The sequence below is a fragment of a genome, unplaced genomic scaffold (assembly GCF_019419815.1).
Source record: "Pyrus x bretschneideri cultivar Hongxiangsu unplaced genomic scaffold, Pyrus_bretschneideri_v1 Contig14, whole genome shotgun sequence".
In the NCBI taxonomy this organism is placed as follows: Eukaryota; Viridiplantae; Streptophyta; class Magnoliopsida; order Rosales; family Rosaceae; genus Pyrus; species Pyrus x bretschneideri.
This window is the reverse complement of record NW_025999435.1, coordinates 7,571,977-7,592,442: the sequence shown is the minus strand read 5'-3', so window position 1 is coordinate 7,592,442 and position 20,466 is coordinate 7,571,977. Positions and strand designations below refer to the sequence as shown.

The following is a 20,466-nucleotide window of genomic DNA, read 5'->3' as shown; positions in this document are numbered from 1 at the left end:
GAAATGCAGGGACTGGCTTAGGCATATTAATGCAACTTGAATTCAGTTGAACAAAAGTGATATGGTCCGCCTTATCTTTTCCCGTGTTTTACTTCCTGAGTTTGAAACCAGTTACAGATTAGGGAGTTTGAAACCTATTGGTTACACATTATGGAATAATAAGTGCTCCCAAAAAGATTGGGATAGAAAGTTTAACTATCAAAATTTATTCTCTATTGTATTTTAGTCTTCCATACTTGCATGTTAGTACTCTTCAAGTATAATTATTCCGTTTGTCATAGATATATTTGCACAAGCTATACTGTTTTTGTTTGTAATATTAGGCTTGGAAATGTGAAAAGGAGGAAAAAAGTTAACAAGATGTCAAATAGTTTGTTCTGTTTGAGTTGTGTGTATTTTGTCTTTTGTTGTCTCACTTCCACTTATAGATTAACTTAAGTTGATGTCATTACATGCCGTGGATAAGATATGTTATTGTGGTGATAGGTTTCTTTTCCATTCGTAACTTTGTGTTGATTAAACCCCCCAAATGAGTCTAATGTTATCAAAACTTGAGGTTGAATATCTTTTATATGTAAATAAGATATCTTTATAAAAGAGTCTTTTCAAACTTTAGGAGGACATTGGAGTACGTAATCTCTATATCGACAATAAACAGTTGAAGTAAACCTTGTCTGCTGGAAGGTGTATGAACTAAGATGCCACAACTTAGGATTCCTTAGAGATTTGGGAGATGGGATTTCTTCAAAATCCACGGAAATCCGTTGTGTGTATCATGTATCATAATACATCTGTCTAGCCAATGAAGCTATAACCATTAACATTCAGCAACTGAATCCTTGTTTTACTTTGTTGAATAGGCTTTATTCTCTTGAACTTGATCTTGGATTTTAAATTTCAATATTTGTTATGCATGCAACATAATTTGTGAAGGTTTAGAGATACCTTGAATCACAATGGTATAGTTACATTTGAACTTTATTAAGTTTGTCATTTTTTTCTTTGGTGTTTGATAATAATGTGTGTTCACAACTAGCTGTTGAATTTCATCCAAGAATAAGGCTGAGGGTCCTCATTTACTAGTATCCTACTGACATTGTCCTTAGTGTGCATGAGGTGAAGGGAATTACATAGCTATACAATGTACGATTTGTGTATCTTTCAAACAATTTAAAGTTTTTGACTGATGAAATCACTCAGCTGGCTGACCAACCCAGATATTTATAAGATTTGAAAAAAAATATAGGGTTAGTGTTTCACATTTGAAATTTCAAGTATGCGGGAGTTGTGTTGGATTCTAATATCCTTATTCGACCCTATTGGTCAAAATCTCTTGCTATCTTCACACATGAATGTGGGCCCAAGGCTAGAATATGTACATTTCTGTTAGTTCTTAATTTAAATTGTAGTTTTCCTTTTCAATTTCTAACAGAACTCATCTTCATCTCTTAAATTTTAGAGTTTGTTGCAACAATGTTTCACAGTTATTGGCTCTCTTTCGATAGTCATTTTATTTAGGTTCTAATTGGGCACAATTGCATAAATATTTCCAGCCTTCTAGGTATCTTATCAAGGAACTATCCCACCATGGATAATTTTAGCATTCAGATTAGCTCCAATCTGGTTAATAAACTTGTTGAGGATGGTGAGAAGTCAAAGAGGAAACCTAGAAGAACTAAAAAGCTACCACGAAAGCCTCCATAGCCCCAAGCGAAGATAACTCAGAAGCAGGGTTCTGATGACTTTGAAACACTTAAAAGGCCAAGTGCTAAAGGATGGCCTTTTCAGTCTCCTCTATTTGTTGCCTGTAACGCCTCATTCACAGTCACCCTATAAGGAGCTTGATGCCATCATATCTATTCTGCTAGAGAGCGAGAGGGATATGGAGCGGTTGCAGAAACAAGAGGAGAACATGCTGCAGGAAGTGACACAAAAAGCCAAGGAACTTCATGATAAGGAGTTCAAGCTTCCATTTCAGAAGCCTATGCCCTGCTCAAATGAAAAAGATGCTTGCTTGTCTTACTACAAAGAGCATGCCGACAACCCTCTGAAATGTGCTGGTGTTGTTAAAAGTTTTGAAAATTGCACTCGCAGAATTAGGCAGCAAGTGGGTTCAGCAGAAAAGTAATGAAGTATGGGGATTTTCAGGTCATATACTCAATTGCAAGCCGATTTCCAAGATTTTGGTAGTACCAAAATAAACCAAACACTAATTAGTGCCATATTCTTATACTGTCATCACATTTATGTTGATTCTTCAACTTTACATGCCGAAATTACTGCTAATTCACGAGAACAAGTGAAATGTTCACTATTTTAGACGTGTCAATCACAAATTTACAAGTTTTTGTATTCAAATCAAGCATTCTTCCTCGCGTTAAGATCGTGTGAAAAGTATACTGGATCTTGATACTGAACATGGATTGCTCATCAATTGTGTATGGTAATGTCTACTAATTCAGCCGTATTAACCTACATGCGCGTGAGCGATTGATGGAATTCACTATTCCTTATTCAGAGCCACTCAATCATTATTCTAAAAACCCATTTGGTGTTGGTTGCCTACTCAACCTTAGTGCACTATCGTGCCTTCTTCCACTCTTTTCTTCATGGTTACAAAAGGTAACAATATACAAGTAGATGGATGATGAATGGGTTTGGAAATGAAAATTGTATGGAGCTACCAATTTTTCCCTTGAACTTTAATTTTAGTCGATTATCCAAACTTTTATAATTAGCCAATTTCCCTATTGAACTTTAACATTAGCCGATTACTCCCATGAACTTTCATAAATAGCCAGTTTCCCCCTTCACAATAGATTTTAAAAACTTTCATCTAATTTTTCATCCATTTTGATGACACAGAAAATACATGACAACCACATGGGGGCATAAAGAATGGAAAAATTGATTGATGAAAATTGGATGAAATTTTTTAAAATCTAACGCTAGGGGGAAATTGTTATTTATAAATTTTTAAGGGGGCTAACCGGCTAAAGTTAAAGTTCAAAGGGAAAATTGGCTACTTATAAAAGTTCAGGAGGGTGATTGACTAAAATTAAAGTTCATGCTAGAAATTGACAGCTTTATACAAGTTCGGAGGGCAAACCAAGAAATACATCTTCACATATATATAATAAAGTTAAATTGCACTAAATTTATCCATCTGATTTATTCATCAAATAATGTGTGTTCGAATACATTTTTGTCTAAAATAATGGGAACAAACAAAAAATCCTAGCATAGTATTAAAAAGTACATAAGAAATAAAGAAACAAAAAAAAAAAAAAATTAAAGAATTGAAAACAAAAAGGGTAAATGACAAAAAACTACCTCAACTACTGGTATCACGACACTTTCATACCTCATCTTTTAAATTTGACAATGTTATACCTCATCTTACGAATTTGTGCCAATGTCAGACCTCCGTCAGTTTTTCTGTTAATTTTTTTGTTAAGTGCTGACGTGGCTAGAGACGAGACCCATTTTTATTAAAAAATTAATTAAATATTTTAAAAAATTAATTAAATATTAAAAAAAAAAAAACAAAAAACAAAAAAAAAAAACCCATCAACCCATGTCCTCGTCCCTAGATCCCCTTCTTTCCGACCCAACCCTCTCTCTCCTCTCTCTCTCTCTCTCTTTTTCTCTCTCTCGCCTATCTCTCTTCTCTCTCCCTGCAACCTGCATCCCTAAAATCCCAAAACCCAGAAACCTTTCCCACCCGACCTGTAATGCTCCACCCTAACTTGCCCCTTCTACAGGCCAGGGCACACCAGCACTAGCGACCCCGCCACCTGCAACATCGCGCACAACCCCTTGAGGTTCGCGATCGTCTCAACGAAATAGCATCTCGACGACACCGATTTCGCCCCCGTTGTCAAAGTCGCGGAGAAAGAGCTCGCAGAATGGGTAGCAGTTTTAGATCTGGAACCCGTGGCCCGTCCCCATGGCAAATCAGGCCTAGTCTTGGTTAAAGCATACGTGGAAGAGTGATGGAGGCGAGTGGGGCGCCAGGGGCAGACTCCAGGGGCAAGGAGGAGAAGGGAATGTTGTTGTGGAGGTTGTGGCTAGAGTTAGGGTTTGGGGGCGATTGGGGGTCGTGGTTGTCATCGCTGGAGTTAATGACAGATGTAGGGTTGTCGTCGGTGGGATTGGAAAGGAAGGTTGGGGGAGGGACGGGTGGGAAGGGTTTCTCGGTTTTGGAATTTTAGGGATGCAAGTTGTGGGGAGCGAGAAGAGAGAAAGGCGAGAGAGAGAGAGAGAGGAGAAAGAGAGGGTTGGGTGGTAGAGAAGGGGATCTGGGGTGGGGGGACACGGGTTGATTGGTTTTTTTTGTTTTTAATTTTTTAATGTTTAGTTAATTTTTTAAAAATATTTAATTAATTTTTTAATAAAAAATAGGTCCCGTCTCTAGCCACGTCAGCACTTAACAGAGAAATTAATATAAAAACTAACGGAGGTTTGACATTGGCACAAATTTGTAAGATGAGGTATGACATTGTCAATTTTAAAAGATGAGGTATGAAAGTATCGTGACATCAATAATTGAGGTATTTTTTGTAATTTACCAAAAAAAAAAAAAAAAAAAGCAAGAAAAAAATAGCAAAGAAATGGAAAGGTAGAAATGTTTTCGCAGTTCAAACTTCAAAGGACAACTGTGAGAAAATGAAGGACACGAGCAAGTCATGTGCAACGGTTTTAGGAGAGTTCAGAGTTCTATGCCTTTTCCTCGGTCAAGGGCCAAGCGAAGACCACTGATTTATCGCCGTGGTTTTTCATTTCCTCGGCACTCTTCCTGCATCCTTCCCTCCAAAATCGCCGATCCCAGTTTGCGGGTACCGACCGCTCCGGTCTTTACGCTTTCAGACCATATTTTACAAGCAGGTGCCCTCTCTCTCTCTCTCTCTCTCTCTCTCTCTCTCTGTAAGTCTAAATTCCGATTAACAACATGAACTAATATAACTGAGTTGCTTAAGCTCAATAAAAATAAATAAATGTTTATTTACTTACTGAACTTTTGAATACTTATTTACAAGTTAGGTTTGGATTAACATATTTGTCGGTTGGAACGAATGATTTTGTGGGTTACTGGGAAAATTAACGTATAGAGGAAGATATGTCTGAAAGAAGAAGACATGAATCCACTGCGGCCCGGACCACTGGTGGTTAGGGTCTTCTGTTCAATGTACCGCGTCTCTCGTTCAAAACGTCCCTAATATACATTAGTGTAGAATATCGCTTGTGATGAACAAAAGACATGAACCCAGTTTGATGTTAACTACATTGAAATGTTTGGGAATTGAGGAGAAAATCAAGAAGAAATGATGAACAGAAGGATGAACACAGAGATCTTAGGGAGAGAGAGTTTAGAGAGAGAAATATGATTTGTATTAACTGAGAGAATGAAGATTAGGGTTTTACACACTTTGTTGTTATACTAGTAAGCCTAACAACTCTAACCAAATACTAACAAACTTGCTAACTATATTTCTAACTGTATTGCTTACTTGTACCCTTAATATTTGAATGTAAGCTTGTGCTATAGAATTTGAATAAGTTAGAAAAACTAAAAGAGGATATATGTTGCCACTTAGCACTACGGTCTAGTGGTATTCCTCTTTAAGTGAGAGGTTTTAGAATCGAATCTCGTGGATAACGAATTTGATATCAAATTAGGTTGCTCATTGTGTGGCTTAGCCGAACTCTCCCTCCCCTTAGTGTAAAATTTATCTTTGTACTGAAAAAAAAAAAAAAAGAAGAGAGGATATGTGTTGTCTTTAATGTGTAGAATTCTGCAGCATAAAAATGAAGAATTTGATGCCTAAAGATTCATGGTAAGTGCTTCGTTGAAATGCAGAGTTTGTTTTATTGGGATGGATTGTAACTGAGTGAGATATTAGAGTTCCCAAGTTAATCACTGTGACAAAAGAATGTGTAACAAATTGTGCATATTTAACTGGCATTGTACTCTATTACTTCGTTTGTATGGATCCGGTACAGAGGTGGGACATCTTCCGTGTGAATTTCTTGTTTTAGTTGCTTATACAGAAAATAAATGAACAAACAAACAAAAAGTTGCGAAGATGCATTTGCTATTAATGGTGTTTCAGTTCAAACTTAGATAATGGAAACGAGGAATGGGGTTGTAAAGTTAGTGAAACCTTAGGTAGAAATGGATACTTGGATTGAATTAGCAATTTAGCATGCTTAGGTGCTTTCCTTTTACCATGTAACAATGAATGATAAACAATTGTCGGGAGATCCAGGTAATGGCAAGTAGGTGTTTGAATATAGAATGTCATTCTGGAAGGCATTTCAAACTATTTGTTTTCTTCTTCTCTTGCATCAAATAATGCCTTTATAGGACAATTACTGCAATGTATTGTAACATTTATATTCATTTGAATGGAAATAATAGTTATTGCATTTTTGTTGTCAAAGATAATGGTTCGTGGAAGAGATGCATGTTGGGAACACTGTGTCCTGGTTGATGCAACAAAGCAGAAGGTTAGGTGTAATTATTGTCAACGGGAGTTCAGTGGAGGCGTATACAGAATGAAGTTTCACTTAGCTCAAATTAAAAACAAAGATATAGTCCCCTGCACAGAAGTTCCGACTGATGTGCGGGATAACATTTTAAGCATAATAAGCACTCCAAAGAAACAGAAAACTCCCAAGAAACCAAAGGTTGATAAGGCACTTGCAGCCAATGGTCAACAGAATAGCTCCTCTGCTAGTGGTGGCTTCCATCCTAACCATGGGACTAGCGGACAGAATGGAAGCACATCCCCGTCTTTGTTGTTTCCGTGCCCTTCACCGGTGGCACACCTAGAAGTGGGTGATGCTCAAAAGCAAAAGCAGGATGTTGCTGATAAAAAAATTGCTGTGTTTTTCATCCACAATTCTGTCCCTTTTAGTGCTGCTAAATCCATATATTATCAGGAAATGGTGGATGCTATAGCAGATTGTGGGGTTGACTACAAAGCCCCAAGCTACGAAAGCCTACGATCTTCTCTTCTGGAAAAAGTCAAAGGTGATATACATGATTGCTACAAGAAATGCAGAGATGAATGGAAAGAAACAGGTTGCACTATCTTATGTGATAGCTGGTCTGATGGTAGGAACAAATCACTTGTAATATTCTCAGTTACATATCCGAAGGGAACTCTGTTTCTGAAGTCATTTGATGTATCGGGTCATGAAGACGATGCTACTTACTTGTTTGAGCTGATTGAATCTGTTGTCTTGGAGGTAGGTGTTGAGAATGTTGTGCAAGTTATAACGAATACTACTGCCAGTTATGTTTACGCAGGAAGACTTCTTATGGCCAAGTACAACTCATTGTTTTGGTCTCCTTGTGCGTCTGATTGTATTAATAATATGCTGGAGGATATCGGTAAACAGGAGTGGGTAGCTACTGTTCTGGAAGAGGCAAAGACCATCGCTAGGTTCCTATACAGTCATCCATGGACTTTGAGTACGATGAGAAAATTCACTGGTGGAATGGAATTGCTAAGGCCAAAAATTACTAGATTCGTGACTAATTTCCTCACCTTGAGGTCCATTGTGATTCAGGAGGACAATCTAAAGCATATGTTTTCATTGTCTTCAGTATACAGTAGACACCCTGAGGCTCAAGCTATTAAGTCGTCGTTGTATTTAGAGAGATTTTGGAAGCATGCACGAGAAGCTGTGAGTATTTCTGAACCGCTACTTAAAATACTTAGGGTTGTTGATGGGGATATGCCAGCTATGGGGTACATGTATGAAGGAATAGAGAGGGCAAAAGTTGCAATAAAGACCCATTATAAGGGTATCGAAGAGAAATATATGCTGATCTGGGATATAATTGATCAGAGATGGAATATGCAGCTTCACTCATCCTTGCATGCAGCGGCAGCTTCCCTTAACCCTTCGGTATTCTACAGTCCAAACTTTAAGATTGATTTAAGGATGAGAAATGGATTTCAAGAAACTATGTTGAGGATGGCTACCACACATGACGATAGAATGGAAGTAACAAAAGAACATCCTATGTATGTTAATGCACAAGGTGCTTTTGGGACGGATTTTGCAATCCTGGGAAGGACACTGAATTCGCCAGGTATGTAAACTTGCAATTATTATCAAAGTACTAATCAAATAAAAAAATTTGAAGCATGTGCTGGTTATATAATTATGGTTGCCAACATAATGCAATTTGACTACTTATGGCCTGCTTGATTACTATTTCGTTTTTTGTTACTTGTTTTTATTTCTGTGTTAAGTGGAACAGGTCTGACAGACCAATTTTGAGTATTGAACATGTACTTTCTCAGTTCCCCTTTAAGGGCTTGTTAGTGATGCTTCTAGAATGGCGTTAAGCTTCATCTAACAACAAAAAGTTCTTTTGATTACGTTTGGCATAAAGACTTTAAAAAAATTCTTTGTTTTATAGGATCACTTTATAGAGAAGCACTTTCCAAGTGCTTTTCCGGGAAGAGCCTGAGTTTCTAATAAAAAAATTCAACTTGTTTCTAAGAAAAGGACTTTTAGTAAAAGCGTTTATAAGCAAAAGTGTTTCCCATAACAGTCCCAAACGAGCTTTAAGACTGATTAATGGTCTTTTTCTTCTCCAATCATCTGTCATAGGACAGTAGCTCTTCTTTGTTATTTTGGTCTATATTTGTTCAAAAACGTGGGGTATGTATCTAACATTTCTCATACATTTACAGGAGATTGGTGGGCAGGTTATGGTTATGAAATTCCCACAATCCAGAGATGTGCAATACGGATACTGAGCCAACCATGTAGCTCCCATTGGTGCTGTTGGAACTGGACCACCTTCGAGAGCATGCACAGCAAGAAGCACAACCGAGGAGAGCTGGAAAAATTCAATGATCTGGTTTTCGTACACTGCAACCTTTGGTTGCAGTCTATTTATCACCACAGAGATGGGAAATGCAAACCCATTGTGTTTGATGAAGTCGATGTAAGTTCTCAATGGCCTACTGAGTTGGATTCTTCTGCCCCACTTTTGGATGATTCATGGCTGGACAACTTACCCCTTGAATGTAGAGGTAGTCCCTAAAATTGTTGAGGGAGAAAAAACGAAGTACCATATATATGTATATTCATATACGCATGTATATAATGTGTGTTTTTGATTAGGTAATTTTGTATGATATTGTAAGTGATATCTGCACATATTTTTTGCTTGCTGCACACCTTTATTTTTGTTGGGGAAACTTGATATAAGTTCAATTTTTTGAGCCAATAGTAGGAATAGTCCAGTTTATTAAAATAAGTTCAATTTGTTATATTTAATTATTTAATTATTAATAGTTATCTGTTCAATGATAACATTTATTATAAAAATCAAATTTCTTCCCAATTATCTCTTTGCTTATTTCTTTTCATTTATCTTTATGTTATTTCTCGTTCTTCCTTCTACTTTAAACCCCATTTATAGATTTTATTTTTAATTTTTATAATCAACCTATATCACAGGTTAATTGTAATTATCTACCTATATGACAGATTCTTTTTTTATAATCAACTTGTCACAGATTAATGTGTCTTGCTTGTAGGTATGTTATGTTGTTTTCTACCTTTTAATTAGGTTTCATATCTCACGTATAGGTATTATATACATTCATATATTTGTTACTTGAGTCAGGGTAGAATGTTTTGCAGATAAATTTATGTTAGTATATTAGTTTTTTTGTTATAAGATATTAAATATATTCTTTTGGAGTTGGAAAATGCATAATATTAGAAAATTTTAATTGATTTTTAATATTTTTAGAAAATATAAAATGAGTATAAAAGAAATAAAAACATATAATTAGATAACTGGACTCACTCCTAAAGACAGTCTACGTTTTTGGACTTGGATCTAAAACCCCTTATTTGTTTATGTCCATGGATTATCATTTATTTAGGGTTTTAACCACAAATGGTCCATAAAATTGACCTACTCTATTAAGATGGTCCTTGAAATTAAAAATTAATCAATGTACTCCTTAAAAATAGGCGTTGTCAATCAATGTGTTCCTTTTGTCACAATTGTATTAAAACTTCAGTTATGTGCTTATGTGCCACATACGAAATCCCACAAGTCTAATTAAATATTGCCACGAAGATTAAAAAAATTAAATAATGAAAAAAAACAATTTTATCTTTTTTATAGTTAAAAACTTGAAAAAAAAATTCAAAATTCTTCTGGTGGGGCCATCTGTATTGTGAAAACCCTTCTGACTCGTGCCGTGGCCGGCGAGGCTAAGACGATGTTTTTCTCGTGCGCGGCTTCGGAGTTCGTGGAGTTGTTTGTGGGAAGTGAGGGTGTTGAGAGTGCTGGGCCTGTTCGAGAAGGCCAAGTTGAAGGCGCCGTGTATTGTGTTCATTGATGAGATAGATGAGGTAAGGAGGCAAAGAGGCGGGGATGGGTGGCGAGAGAGAAGGCCGGATGTTCTTGGTTCGGCGTTGTTGAGGCCTGGGAGGTTTGACCGACAGGTGACTGTCGCCAAGCCTGATGTTGATGGCAGAGTTTTTTCTTTTATTAAATAGAATCTCCCCGAGAACAACTAGTTCCGATACAATCAAATAATAGGCTTTACAGGCAAAAGACGGTAAGGATCTATCGCAGATGTGAAGGTATCATACTGAATGCCTACATCTACCAGAAAATTTGCTTCACGAAAAACATGTGCCCACGAGATACACTCAAAGGACCTGGCAATATTCTTGACGTCCTCAATAATACTCAGAAGCCGCCAGGGAACACCGCTCGTGCCCCGAACCGCATCGATCACTAGTTTAGCGTCAGACATTCCACAACCTTAACAATGGTTTTGCCTAGGGATCTAGCGCCAGCAATCACCGGGTTTCATTCCTGACGATGAAGCCAGCCGCCGCGTTCGAATTCCTCACAGAGCCGTCAAAGTTTACCATAATCATTTCCCACATTTAAAGCCAGCGTTACCACTCTAGCCGGATAAGCTTTTGCATAATTGAAACAACTTGGTTTTCTCATCTTCCCAATTTGCGAGCAAATAAGGAGAGTAACAAGGATCTGTTCCAAGCCCCATTTATAATAAAGTGACTTACCTCAGGGCTTAAATGTAGTTGAACTAACTGATCTTCCTGGAGAAGGTTAATGATAGTGAAACGAAAAACCCAATTATGAGTCCAGAACAAAATGTTCCTCCTATTTTCCATGATCCATTTCATCCCTTCAATAATGGATCTTGCATTCAGAATTCCTTTTCAGGCTGCAGAATGATTCTATCTAACCTTTGCCTCCATAAAATATTCCCACCTCAAATATTTCTGCTTAAGATTTACTCTACCAGCTTTAAGTTTATTTTTTATTCTTAATATGATATCCCTTGTATTCATAGGATCTTTCTAACATATTCTTAAGTATTTCCCAATCATAGTTTTGTGTTGGATTTGAATAATATTGACAAATATCATTTCAGATCTGACTAATAGTATTCTTCAAAAAATAGAGGGACGATTTATTAAAATTTATCTTCGTTGATGGCAGAGTTTAAATCCTGCAGGTTAGTCACCATGCCCAATATTGGTACAACATTCTCAATCTTAATAGCATGAAATCCATATACATATCTACTTTTCGAAATGATTTTATGTAAATATGTTTTTCATTATACAAAAATAAAACGGCGTCCCAACCTCGGCGGCCGTGGTGCCAGCTAGAAGGGTCTTCGGTCTTCCGGGTACCAGGTGGGCCCATTAGAAGACGAATTTATTTTATTTTATTTTGCCCTTTTTAATGTTTTAATTATGCCAAAGATAAAATCGTTTTTCATTTATTTATATTTTTTATCTATATGAAAATATTTAATTAGACTTGTAGAACCCAGTACGCGCACATAAGCAAAGAATAAAGAATAGAATTTTTAACAGAATTATGACGGAATGACCATATTAATTTGCAACAATCATTTTTAGAACTATATTGATTGGATTTTCAATTTAATAGAGTAAGTGAATTTCAAAAATTATAGGTGATAGAAACCTTTTTATTTATTAGTGATCATAAACAAATGGCATTGCGCATGGCGTGTGACATCTCACATCGCTCAGGAGAGTGATCCTTATATGTATATTCTCATCTCTACCTAGCATGAAGCTTTTTGGGAGCTCACTGGCTTCGGGTTCCGTAGGAACTTTAAAGTTAAGCGAGAAGAGGGCTAGAGCAATCCCATGATGGGTGACCCACTGGAAAGTTACTCGTGAGTTCCCAAAAACAAAACCGTGAGGGAATGGTAAGTCCAAAGCGGACAATATCGTGCTAAGGTGGTGGAGCGGACCTAGGAAGTGATCCGCCCCGGACCAGGATGTGACATGGCGGCTATTGAATAATGGTGTATGTGGTTCCGGGCCGGGATGTGACATGGCGGCTATTGAATAATGGTGTATGTGGCCCTCTTTCGGATGAGTCTATCACTAATAAATTGTTATATAACAATGTTGTGCTAGCTAAGTGCCAATTTCATTTAATATTAAATTATCCATACGGACGACTAAATATTATATTAACCCAGTCCTCCTCCCATTCCCAAACGCTGCACAGTAGTACAGTACACAGCAATGGCATTCGATTCCCATTCCCATTCCAACTATTTGTATTCGTTGTGGTCTCAATCCGATCAAACTTCGCTGACCTTCATCTCTGCCATTTTCCTCGTCTTTCTGTACCTCTGGCTGGTCAGAAAATCTAACAACCCGTACCCGCCTCTGCCACCTGGGCCGCGGGCCCTGCCCTTGGTCGGGAACCTCCTCTCCCTCGACCCAGAACTCCACTCCTACTTCATGGGCCTGGCCCAATCCCACGGCCCAATCTTCAAACTCCGCCTCGGCAACATCGTCGGCGTTGTGGTTACCTCCCCTTCCTCCGCTCGCGAGATTCTCAGGGACCATGACGCCACCTTCGCCAACCGCGACGTCCCTGTCGCGGCTCGGGCCGCGACGTACGGGGGAATCGACATCGCGTGGACTTCGTACGGACCGGAATGGCGGATGTTGAGGAAAGTCTGCATGCTGAAAATGCTCAGCAACACCGCTCTCGACACGGTGTATGCGCTCCGGAGGAAACAGCTCCGACAGACTGTCAGGTATTTCTACAATCGGATCGGGTCGCGGGTCAACGTGGGGGAGCAGATGTTCCTGAACGCGCTGAATGTTATTACGAACATGCTGTGGGGCAGAACCGTGGAGGAGGACGTGAGGGCGGGGCCCGGGGCGGAGTTTCGAGAAGTGGTGTTGGAGATGACGAAGCTTATAGGGAAGCCGAATGTTTCAGACTTTTATCCGGGTTTGGCCCCGTTTGATTTACAGGGGTTGGTGAAACAGGTTAGCAGGTTGGCCTGGAGGATTGATGGGATATTTGAGAAGATAATAGATCAACGGCTGGCGCTTGACAAGGAAGGAGAGAAGGAGGAGAGCAATAAGGATTTTTTAACGTTTTTGTTGAAGTTTAAGGAGGAGGGAGGAGATTCCAAGACGCCTTTCACCATGTCTCATCTCAAAGCTTTGCTTATGGTTAGTAAATTTTTGATTGACTGAATTTGTCGCAAGGTTTTAGTTTTGGTTTTCAATTCTTTTCTTTTTTTTAATTATTATTAACTAAATGTAGATTAACGTGTTTATTTTGTATTGCTGACACATCATTTAATCTACAAATTTGATCTATTTTCACAGAAAACTTGTTTAGTAAATGTTTCTAGAATCGCTTAACTAAAAATGGAAAGGTAAAGTTTGAAAACTAAAAAAAATAGCTTTCAGTTTGAATTTCTGATTCAGTTTTCATTTGGGGTGGTCAAACAAGTTTCCAAATAAATTCAAAATAAATAGTTATCACATAATAACTGATTTCTAGTTGGAAGTTTGTGCCTACCCTTGCATTTGGTCCATGAGAATCTCGATGGTTTTGTTGTTTGTACTTGATTGATGATTGGCCTGCAATTTGTGAAATTTTATGAAATTTGTCGAACTTATTTCAATAAAAAAACAATTCTAAAAGTTCCAACGTTTTATTGTGTTGTTAGTTTTGGATGTGTTCAATTAATGGGTTTTTTTTTCAGTACATTTTTTCTTGTTGATGAGATTACCGATCCTCATTCCTATATAACTTCCAGCTATGTGATGAGTATGACAAAATCACGAATGGCGTATGATGAGAACATAACATTAAAATAGTAGGTCAGGTGATGGTCACAATTCCGAATGTGGTGTCATGGATGAAAAGCTCAAATATGGAGTCAGGAAAACTAATGAAAAGGGTTTGAAAACTTTAAGTTGTAACGAGAATGACAAAATAAAGGGCAAAGTGAATAGTACCAGGATTGATTTTTTAGTGTAAAAATATAGTTTTTCGTTAAAGTGGATTGTACCAGAAACTTTTCGTTAAAATTCTCTATGGACTCACTAGGAATACTTGTTATAGTTACTCTTCCGTTTGAGAACTATCTTTAGATTAAGATGATGAAGATTCACTAAAATCCCAAATGGTAAGTAGGTGTTCTGGTTTGGTTAGATTGCTCTTTAGTTACAAGTATTTTTCATGAGATAGTCATTCAAGGCTACTGGAGTTGTGACAGTTAAGCTTTGAGATTGAAGTTTTAATCACACTTTGACTTCTTAGCATACAACTCGTTGTCCATTAAAAGTCTTAAGTGTATATTTACTTAGCGTGATTTGAATTTGAGACAAAGAAGGATGGAGTACACAAATTAGTCCAATAACATAATAATGTGGTATCTTTCTCTACACAGGATATGGTTGTGGGTGGGACTGACAATTCCTCCAACACAATTGAGTTTGCACTGGCTGAAATCATGAACAAGCCAGAGATGATGGAAAAAGCCCGGAAAGAGTTAGAAGATGTAGTTGGCAAACACAACATTGTAGAAGAGTCCCACATCGACAAATTGCCATACTTACAAGCTGTGATGAAAGAAACTTTGCGCTTGCACCCATCAGTGCCTTTGTTAATCCCTCATTGCCCAAGTGAAAATTGCATTGTGGGAGGCTACACCATTCCCAAGGGATCTCGGATTTTTGTCAACGTTTGGGCTATACACAGAGACCCTTCGATTTGGGAAAACCCATTGGAGTTCAAGCCGGAGAGGTTCTTGGATAGCAAATGGGACTACAGTGGGAAAAACTTCAACTATTTTCCATTTGGGTCAGGTAGAAGAATGTGTGCTGGGATTGCAATGGCTGAGAGGATGGTGATGCAGTCACTTGCTACACTTTTGCATTCTTTTGACTGGAAATTGCCAGAGGGAGAGAAGTTGGATCTTTCTGAGAAATTTGGGATTGTGTTGAAGAAGAAGATTCCTTTGGTTGCCATCCCAACTCCAAGGTTATCAGATCTAGCACTCTATAAGTAAAACAATGCTGCTACCAAATTCCTTGGAATACTTCACTTGTAATAAATGATACCCACTTAGCCCAAAAAAATTTCTTGAAAACCGCATGTTTACTATAATGTTCTCTTGTCAAAATAAAATATGTTGTGTAATCAATTTGACTCTGAATTTATACCGAACTTATGTTCCTCTTTTGATGGTGTAAGAGCATTTGTTATTGAAACCTCAAACTTGTCTTCCTCTTTTTACGGTTTTCTTTTCTTGTCATTTGACATGTTTTATTTCTTATGTTCGTCACCATAATCCCACGCCTTTGTTTGGCCTCATTAACTATCACTAGACTAGACTGGATTGGACTATATATTAATGTAATCCTGTGTTTGTTAAGTGCAAGGACTAAGTTAAATGAGACTAAAGGGAACACGCGTGGAAAAACTCTCTCGTTGGCGAGGCCTATCAAGAACCAGGGGGTTTGCGATGACTAACTGCCTCACGTCTCTCTCTGCTATATGTTTTCACAAACCCAGCCATCATCGTTCCCCCTTTGCCAATTATCTCTCCCTCTCCTCCTCTTTCTCCTATTTTTCTTTTTTTTTTGCTCCGCCGAGATTTGATTCTCCTTAATCTGATCTGGCTGGCGCCCAATAATCCCATTCAATGAGTTCGTTCACCCCACAAAGGCCACCTGGATTTTAACGTCTCGAAAATCGCCCTATCAGATCTTTCGTACCCGGATCCAAACCTCTCAAAAGTCGAGTTTCTCTTCCTCCTCTTTGCCAACTACCTCCAGTCACTTAAGGTCTCCATGGACGTCAAATTGGCAATGTACAACTCGAAGGTGAAATTCAAATCAGTTTGGTATGTGCAGAGGTTGTGGTTTATGTTTTTTGTAAAGAAGGAGACAGAGAAGGTAATACGGCAACGTTTTGTAGGATAGTGGCAAATTACGAAGTCTAGTTCCATTGCAAAATGGAATAAAAAAATTGGGACTAAAATATTTTAGTCCGAGACTTAGTCCAGCACTGCACGAAACACTTCACTATTTTTATCCTGCTTAGTCTAGGCTAATCCAGTCTAGCTTAATCTCTAAAGCTAATCCAGTCTGAAATAGCTAGGTGTAACAAACGTCCTAATCCTTACCTAATCCCTATAAAGAGTGAGCCTGGTTTGCTTATTTTGAACAATAGTTGTAATATAAAAAAAATTGAAGCATGTGCTGGTTATATAATTATGGTTGCCAACATGATGCAATTTGACTGCTTGTGGCCTGCTAGATTACTATTTCATTTTTGGTTATTTGTTTTCAATTTTGCGTTAAGTGAAAATGTTTGACAGGTCATTTTAAGTATTGAACATTTACTTTCTCAGTTCCCCTTTAAAGGCTTGTTTGTGTGTGGTAATCTTAAGTGTATATTTGCTTAGCGTGATTTGAATTTGAGACAAAGAAGATGGATGGAGTGCACAGATTAGTACAGTAACATAATAGATGGAATCTTTCTCTGCATAGGATATGGTGGTGGGTGGGACTAACACTTTTCCAACACAACTGAGTTTGCACAAACTGAGTGAGATATTAGAGTTCCCAAGTTAATCATTGTGACAAAAGAATGTGTAACAAATTGTGCATATTTAACTGGCATTGTATTCTATTACTTGACTTCGTTTGTATGGATCCGGTACAGAGGTGGGACATCTTCCGTGTGAATTTCTTGTTTTAGTTGCTTATACAGAAAATAAATGAACAAACAAACAAAAATTTGCGAAGATGCATTTGCTATTAATGGTGTTTCAGTTCAAACTTAGATAATGGAAACGAGGAATGGGGTTGTAAAGTTAGTGAAACCTTAGGTAGAGATGGATACTTGGATTGAATTAGCAATTTAGCATGCTTAGGTGCTTTCCTTTTACCATGTAACAATGAATGATAAACAATTGTTGGGAGATCCAGGTAATGGCAAGTAGGTGTTTGAATATAGAATGTCATTCTGGAAGACATTTCAAACTATTTGTTTTCTTCTTCTCTTGCATCAAATAATGCCTTTATAGGACAATTACTGCAATGTATTGTAACATTTATATTCATTTGAATGGAAATAATAGTTATTGCATTTTTGTTGTCAAAGATAATGGTTCGTGGAAGAGATGCATGTTGGGAACACTGTGTCCTGGTTGATGCAACAAAGCAGAAGGTTAGGTGTAATTATTGTCAACGGGAGTTCAGTGGAGGCGTATACAGAATGAAGTTTCACTTAGCTCAAATTAAAAACAAAGATATAGTCCCCTGCACAGAAGTTCCGACTGATGTGCGGGATAACATTTTAAGCATAATAAGCACTCCAAAGAAACAGAAAACTCCCAAGAAACCAAGGGTTGATAAGGCACTTGCAGCCAATGGTCAACAGAATAGCTCCTCTGCTAGTGGTGGCTTCCATCCTAACCATGGGACTAGCGGACAAAATGGAAGCACATCCCCGTCTTTGTTGTTTCCGTGCCCTTCACCGGTGGCACACCTAGAAGTGGGTGATGCTCAAAAGCAAAAGCAGGATATTGCTGATAAAAAAATTGATGGGTTTTTCATCCACAATTCTGTCCCTTTTAGTGCTGCTAAATCCATATATTATCAGGAAATGGTGGATGCTATAGCAGATTGTGGGGTTGACTACAAAGCCCCAAGCTACGAAAGCCTACGATCTTCTCTTCTGGAAAAAGTCAAAGGTGATATACATGATTGCTACAAGAAATGCAGAGATGAATGGAAAGAAACAGGTTGCACTATCTTATGTGATAGCTGATCTGATGGTAGGAACAAATCACTTGTAATATTCTCAGTTACATATCCGAAGGGAACTCTGTTTCTGAAGTCAGTTGATGTATCGGGTCATGAAGACGATGCTACTTACTTGTTTGAGCTGATTGAGTCTGTTGTCTTGGAGGTAGGTGTTGAGAATGTTGTGCAAGTTATAACGAATACTACTGCCAGTTGTGTTTACGCAGGAAGACTTCTTATGGCCAAGTACAACTCATTGTTTTGGTCTCCTTGTGCGTCTGATTGTATTAATAAGATGCTGGAGGATATCGGTAAACAGGAGTGGGTAGCTACTGTTCTGGAAGAGGCAAAGACCATCGCTAGGTTCCTATACAGTCATCCATGGACTTTGAGTACGATGAGAAAATTCACTGGTGGAATGGAATTGCTAAGGCCAAAAATTACTAGATTCGTGACTAATTTCCTCACCTTGAGGTCCATTGTGATTCAGGAGGACAATCTAAAGCACATGTTTTCCTTGTCTTCAGTATACAGCAGACACCCTGAGGCTCAAGCTATTAAGTCGTCGTTGTATTTAGAGAGATTTTGGAAGCATGCACGAGAAGCTGTGAGTATTTCTGAACCGCTACTTAAAATCCTTAGGGTTGTTGACGGGGATATGCCAGCTATGGGGTACATGTATGAAGGAATAGAGTGGGCAAAAGTTGCAATAAAGACCCATTATAAGGGTATCGAAGAGAAATATATGCTGATCTGGGATATAATTGATCAGAGATGGAATATGCAGCTTCACTCATCCTTGCATGCAGCGGCAGCTTCCCTTAACCCTTCGGTATTCTACAGTCCAAACTTTAAGATTGATTTAAGGATGAGAAATGGATTTCAAGAAACTATGTTGAGGATGGCTACCACACATGACGATAGAATGGAAGTAACAAAAGAACATCCTATGTATGTTAATGCACAAGGTGCTTTTGGGACGGATTTTGCAATCCTGGGAAGGACACTGAATTCGCCAGGTATGTAAACTTGCAATTATTATCAAAGTACTAATAAAACAAAAAAAATTTGAAGCATGTGCTGGTTATATAATTATGGTTGCCAACATAATGCAATTTGACTACTTATGGCCTGCTTGATTACTATTTCGTTTTTTGTTATTTGTTTTTATTTCTGTGTTAAGTGAAACAGGTCTGACAGACCAATTTTGAGTATTGAACATGTACTTTCTCTGTTCCCCTTTAAGGGCTTGTTCGTGATGCTTCTAGAATGGCGTTAAGCTTCATCTAACAACAAAAAGTTCTTTTGATTACGTTTGGCATAAAGACTTTAAAAAAATTCTTTGTTTTATAGGATCGCTTTATAGAGAAGCACTTTCCAAGTGCTTTTCCAGGAAGAGCCTGAGTTTCTAATAAAAAAATTCAACTTGTTTCTAAGAAAAGGACTTTTAGTAAAAGCGTTTATAAGCAAAAGTGTTTCCCATAACAGTCCCAAACGAGCTTTAAGACTGATTAATGGTCTTTTTCTTCTCCAATCATCTGTCATAGGACAGTAGCTCTTCTTTGTTATTTTGGTCTATATTTGTTCAAAAACGTAGGGTATGGATCTAACATTTCTCATACATTTACAGGAGATTGGTGGGCAGGTTATGGTTATGAAATTCCCACAATCCAGAGATGTGCAATACGGATACTGAGCCAACCATGTAGCTCCCATTGGTGCTGTTGGAACTGGACCACCTTCGAGAGCATGCACAGCAAGAAACACAACCGAGGAGAGCTGGAAAAATTCAATGATCTGGTTTTCGTACACTGCAACCTTTGGTTGCAGTCTATTTATCACCACAGAGATGGGAAATGCAAACCCATTGTGTTTGATGAAGTCGATGTAAGTTCTCAATGGCCTACTGAGTTGGATTCTTCTGCCCCACTTTTGGATGATTCATGGCTGGACAACTTACCCCTTGAATGTAGAGGTAGTCCCTAAAATTGTTGAGGGAGAAAAAACGAAGTACCATATATATGTATATTCATATACGCATGTATATAATGTGTGTTTTTGATTAGGTAATTTTGTATGATATTGTAAGTGATATCCGCAAGTATTTTTTGCTTGCTGCACACCTTTATTTTTGTTGGGGAAACTTGATATAAGTTTAATTTTTTGAGCCAATAGTAGGAATAGTCCAATTTATTAAAATAAGTTCAATTTGTTATATTTAATTATTTAATTATTAATAGTTATCTGTTCAATGATAACATTTATTATAAAAATCAAATTTCTTCCCAATTATCTCTTTGCTTATTTCTTTTC

General features: G+C 37.8%; 3 protein-coding genes and 1 pseudogene across 4 annotated transcripts; all 4 read left to right on the top strand.

The window, feature by feature from the left end:
- Positions 1–1,738: 1,738 nt before the first annotated feature.
- Positions 1,739–2,128, top strand: LOC103952279. The gene has a single exon (XM_048579533.1). The coding sequence runs from the start codon at positions 1,739–1,741 to the stop codon at positions 2,126–2,128; it is 390 nt and encodes a 129-aa protein (XP_048435490.1).
- Positions 2,129–4,661: 2,533 nt separating this feature from the next.
- LOC103952280 lies at positions 4,662–9,259 on the top strand. The gene is made up of 3 exons (XM_009363847.3): positions 4,662–4,887; positions 6,445–8,107; positions 8,718–9,259. Exons 2-3 carry the CDS (start codon positions 6,448–6,450, stop codon positions 9,071–9,073), a joined length of 2,016 nt encoding a protein of 671 aa, XP_009362122.2. The 5' UTR covers positions 4,662–4,887; positions 6,445–6,447; the 3' UTR covers positions 9,074–9,259.
- Positions 9,260–12,516: 3,257 nt separating this feature from the next.
- LOC103952304 (flavonoid 3'-monooxygenase CYP75B137-like) lies at positions 12,517–16,863 on the top strand. Of its 2 annotated transcripts, XM_048579978.1 has the most exons (3): positions 12,517–13,554; positions 14,787–15,380; positions 15,781–16,863. In XM_048579978.1, exons 1-3 carry the CDS (start codon positions 12,604–12,606, stop codon positions 15,784–15,786), a joined length of 1,551 nt encoding a protein of 516 aa, XP_048435935.1. In that variant the 5' UTR covers positions 12,517–12,603; the 3' UTR covers positions 15,787–16,863. The 2 variants fall into 2 exon arrangements, with proteins under 2 accessions (XP_048435935.1, XP_048435934.1); XM_048579977.1 differs by lacking the exon at positions 15,781–16,863 and having other exon boundaries at positions 14,787–15,591.
- Positions 16,864–17,391: 528 nt separating this feature from the next.
- LOC125468177 lies at positions 17,392–20,223 on the top strand (annotated as a pseudogene).
- Positions 20,224–20,466: the final 243 nt, after the last annotated feature.

Coding starts and splice junctions, on each gene's coding strand:
- LOC103952280 (XM_009363847.3), top strand. CDS start 6,448: ATGGTTCGTGGAAGAGATGCATGTTGGGAACACTGTGTCCTGGTTGAT. Junction 8,108..8,717: donor AAGGACACTGAATTCGCCAG/GTATGTAAACTT, acceptor ATACATTTACAG/GAGATTGGTGGGCAGGTTAT.
- LOC103952304 (XM_048579977.1), top strand. CDS start 12,604: ATGGCATTCGATTCCCATTCCCATTCCAACTATTTGTATTCGTTGTGG. Junction 13,555..14,786: donor ATCTCAAAGCTTTGCTTATG/GTTAGTAAATTT, acceptor TTCTCTACACAG/GATATGGTTGTGGGTGGGAC.
- LOC103952279 (XM_048579533.1), top strand. CDS start 1,739: ATGACTTTGAAACACTTAAAAGGCCAAGTGCTAAAGGATGGCCTTTTC.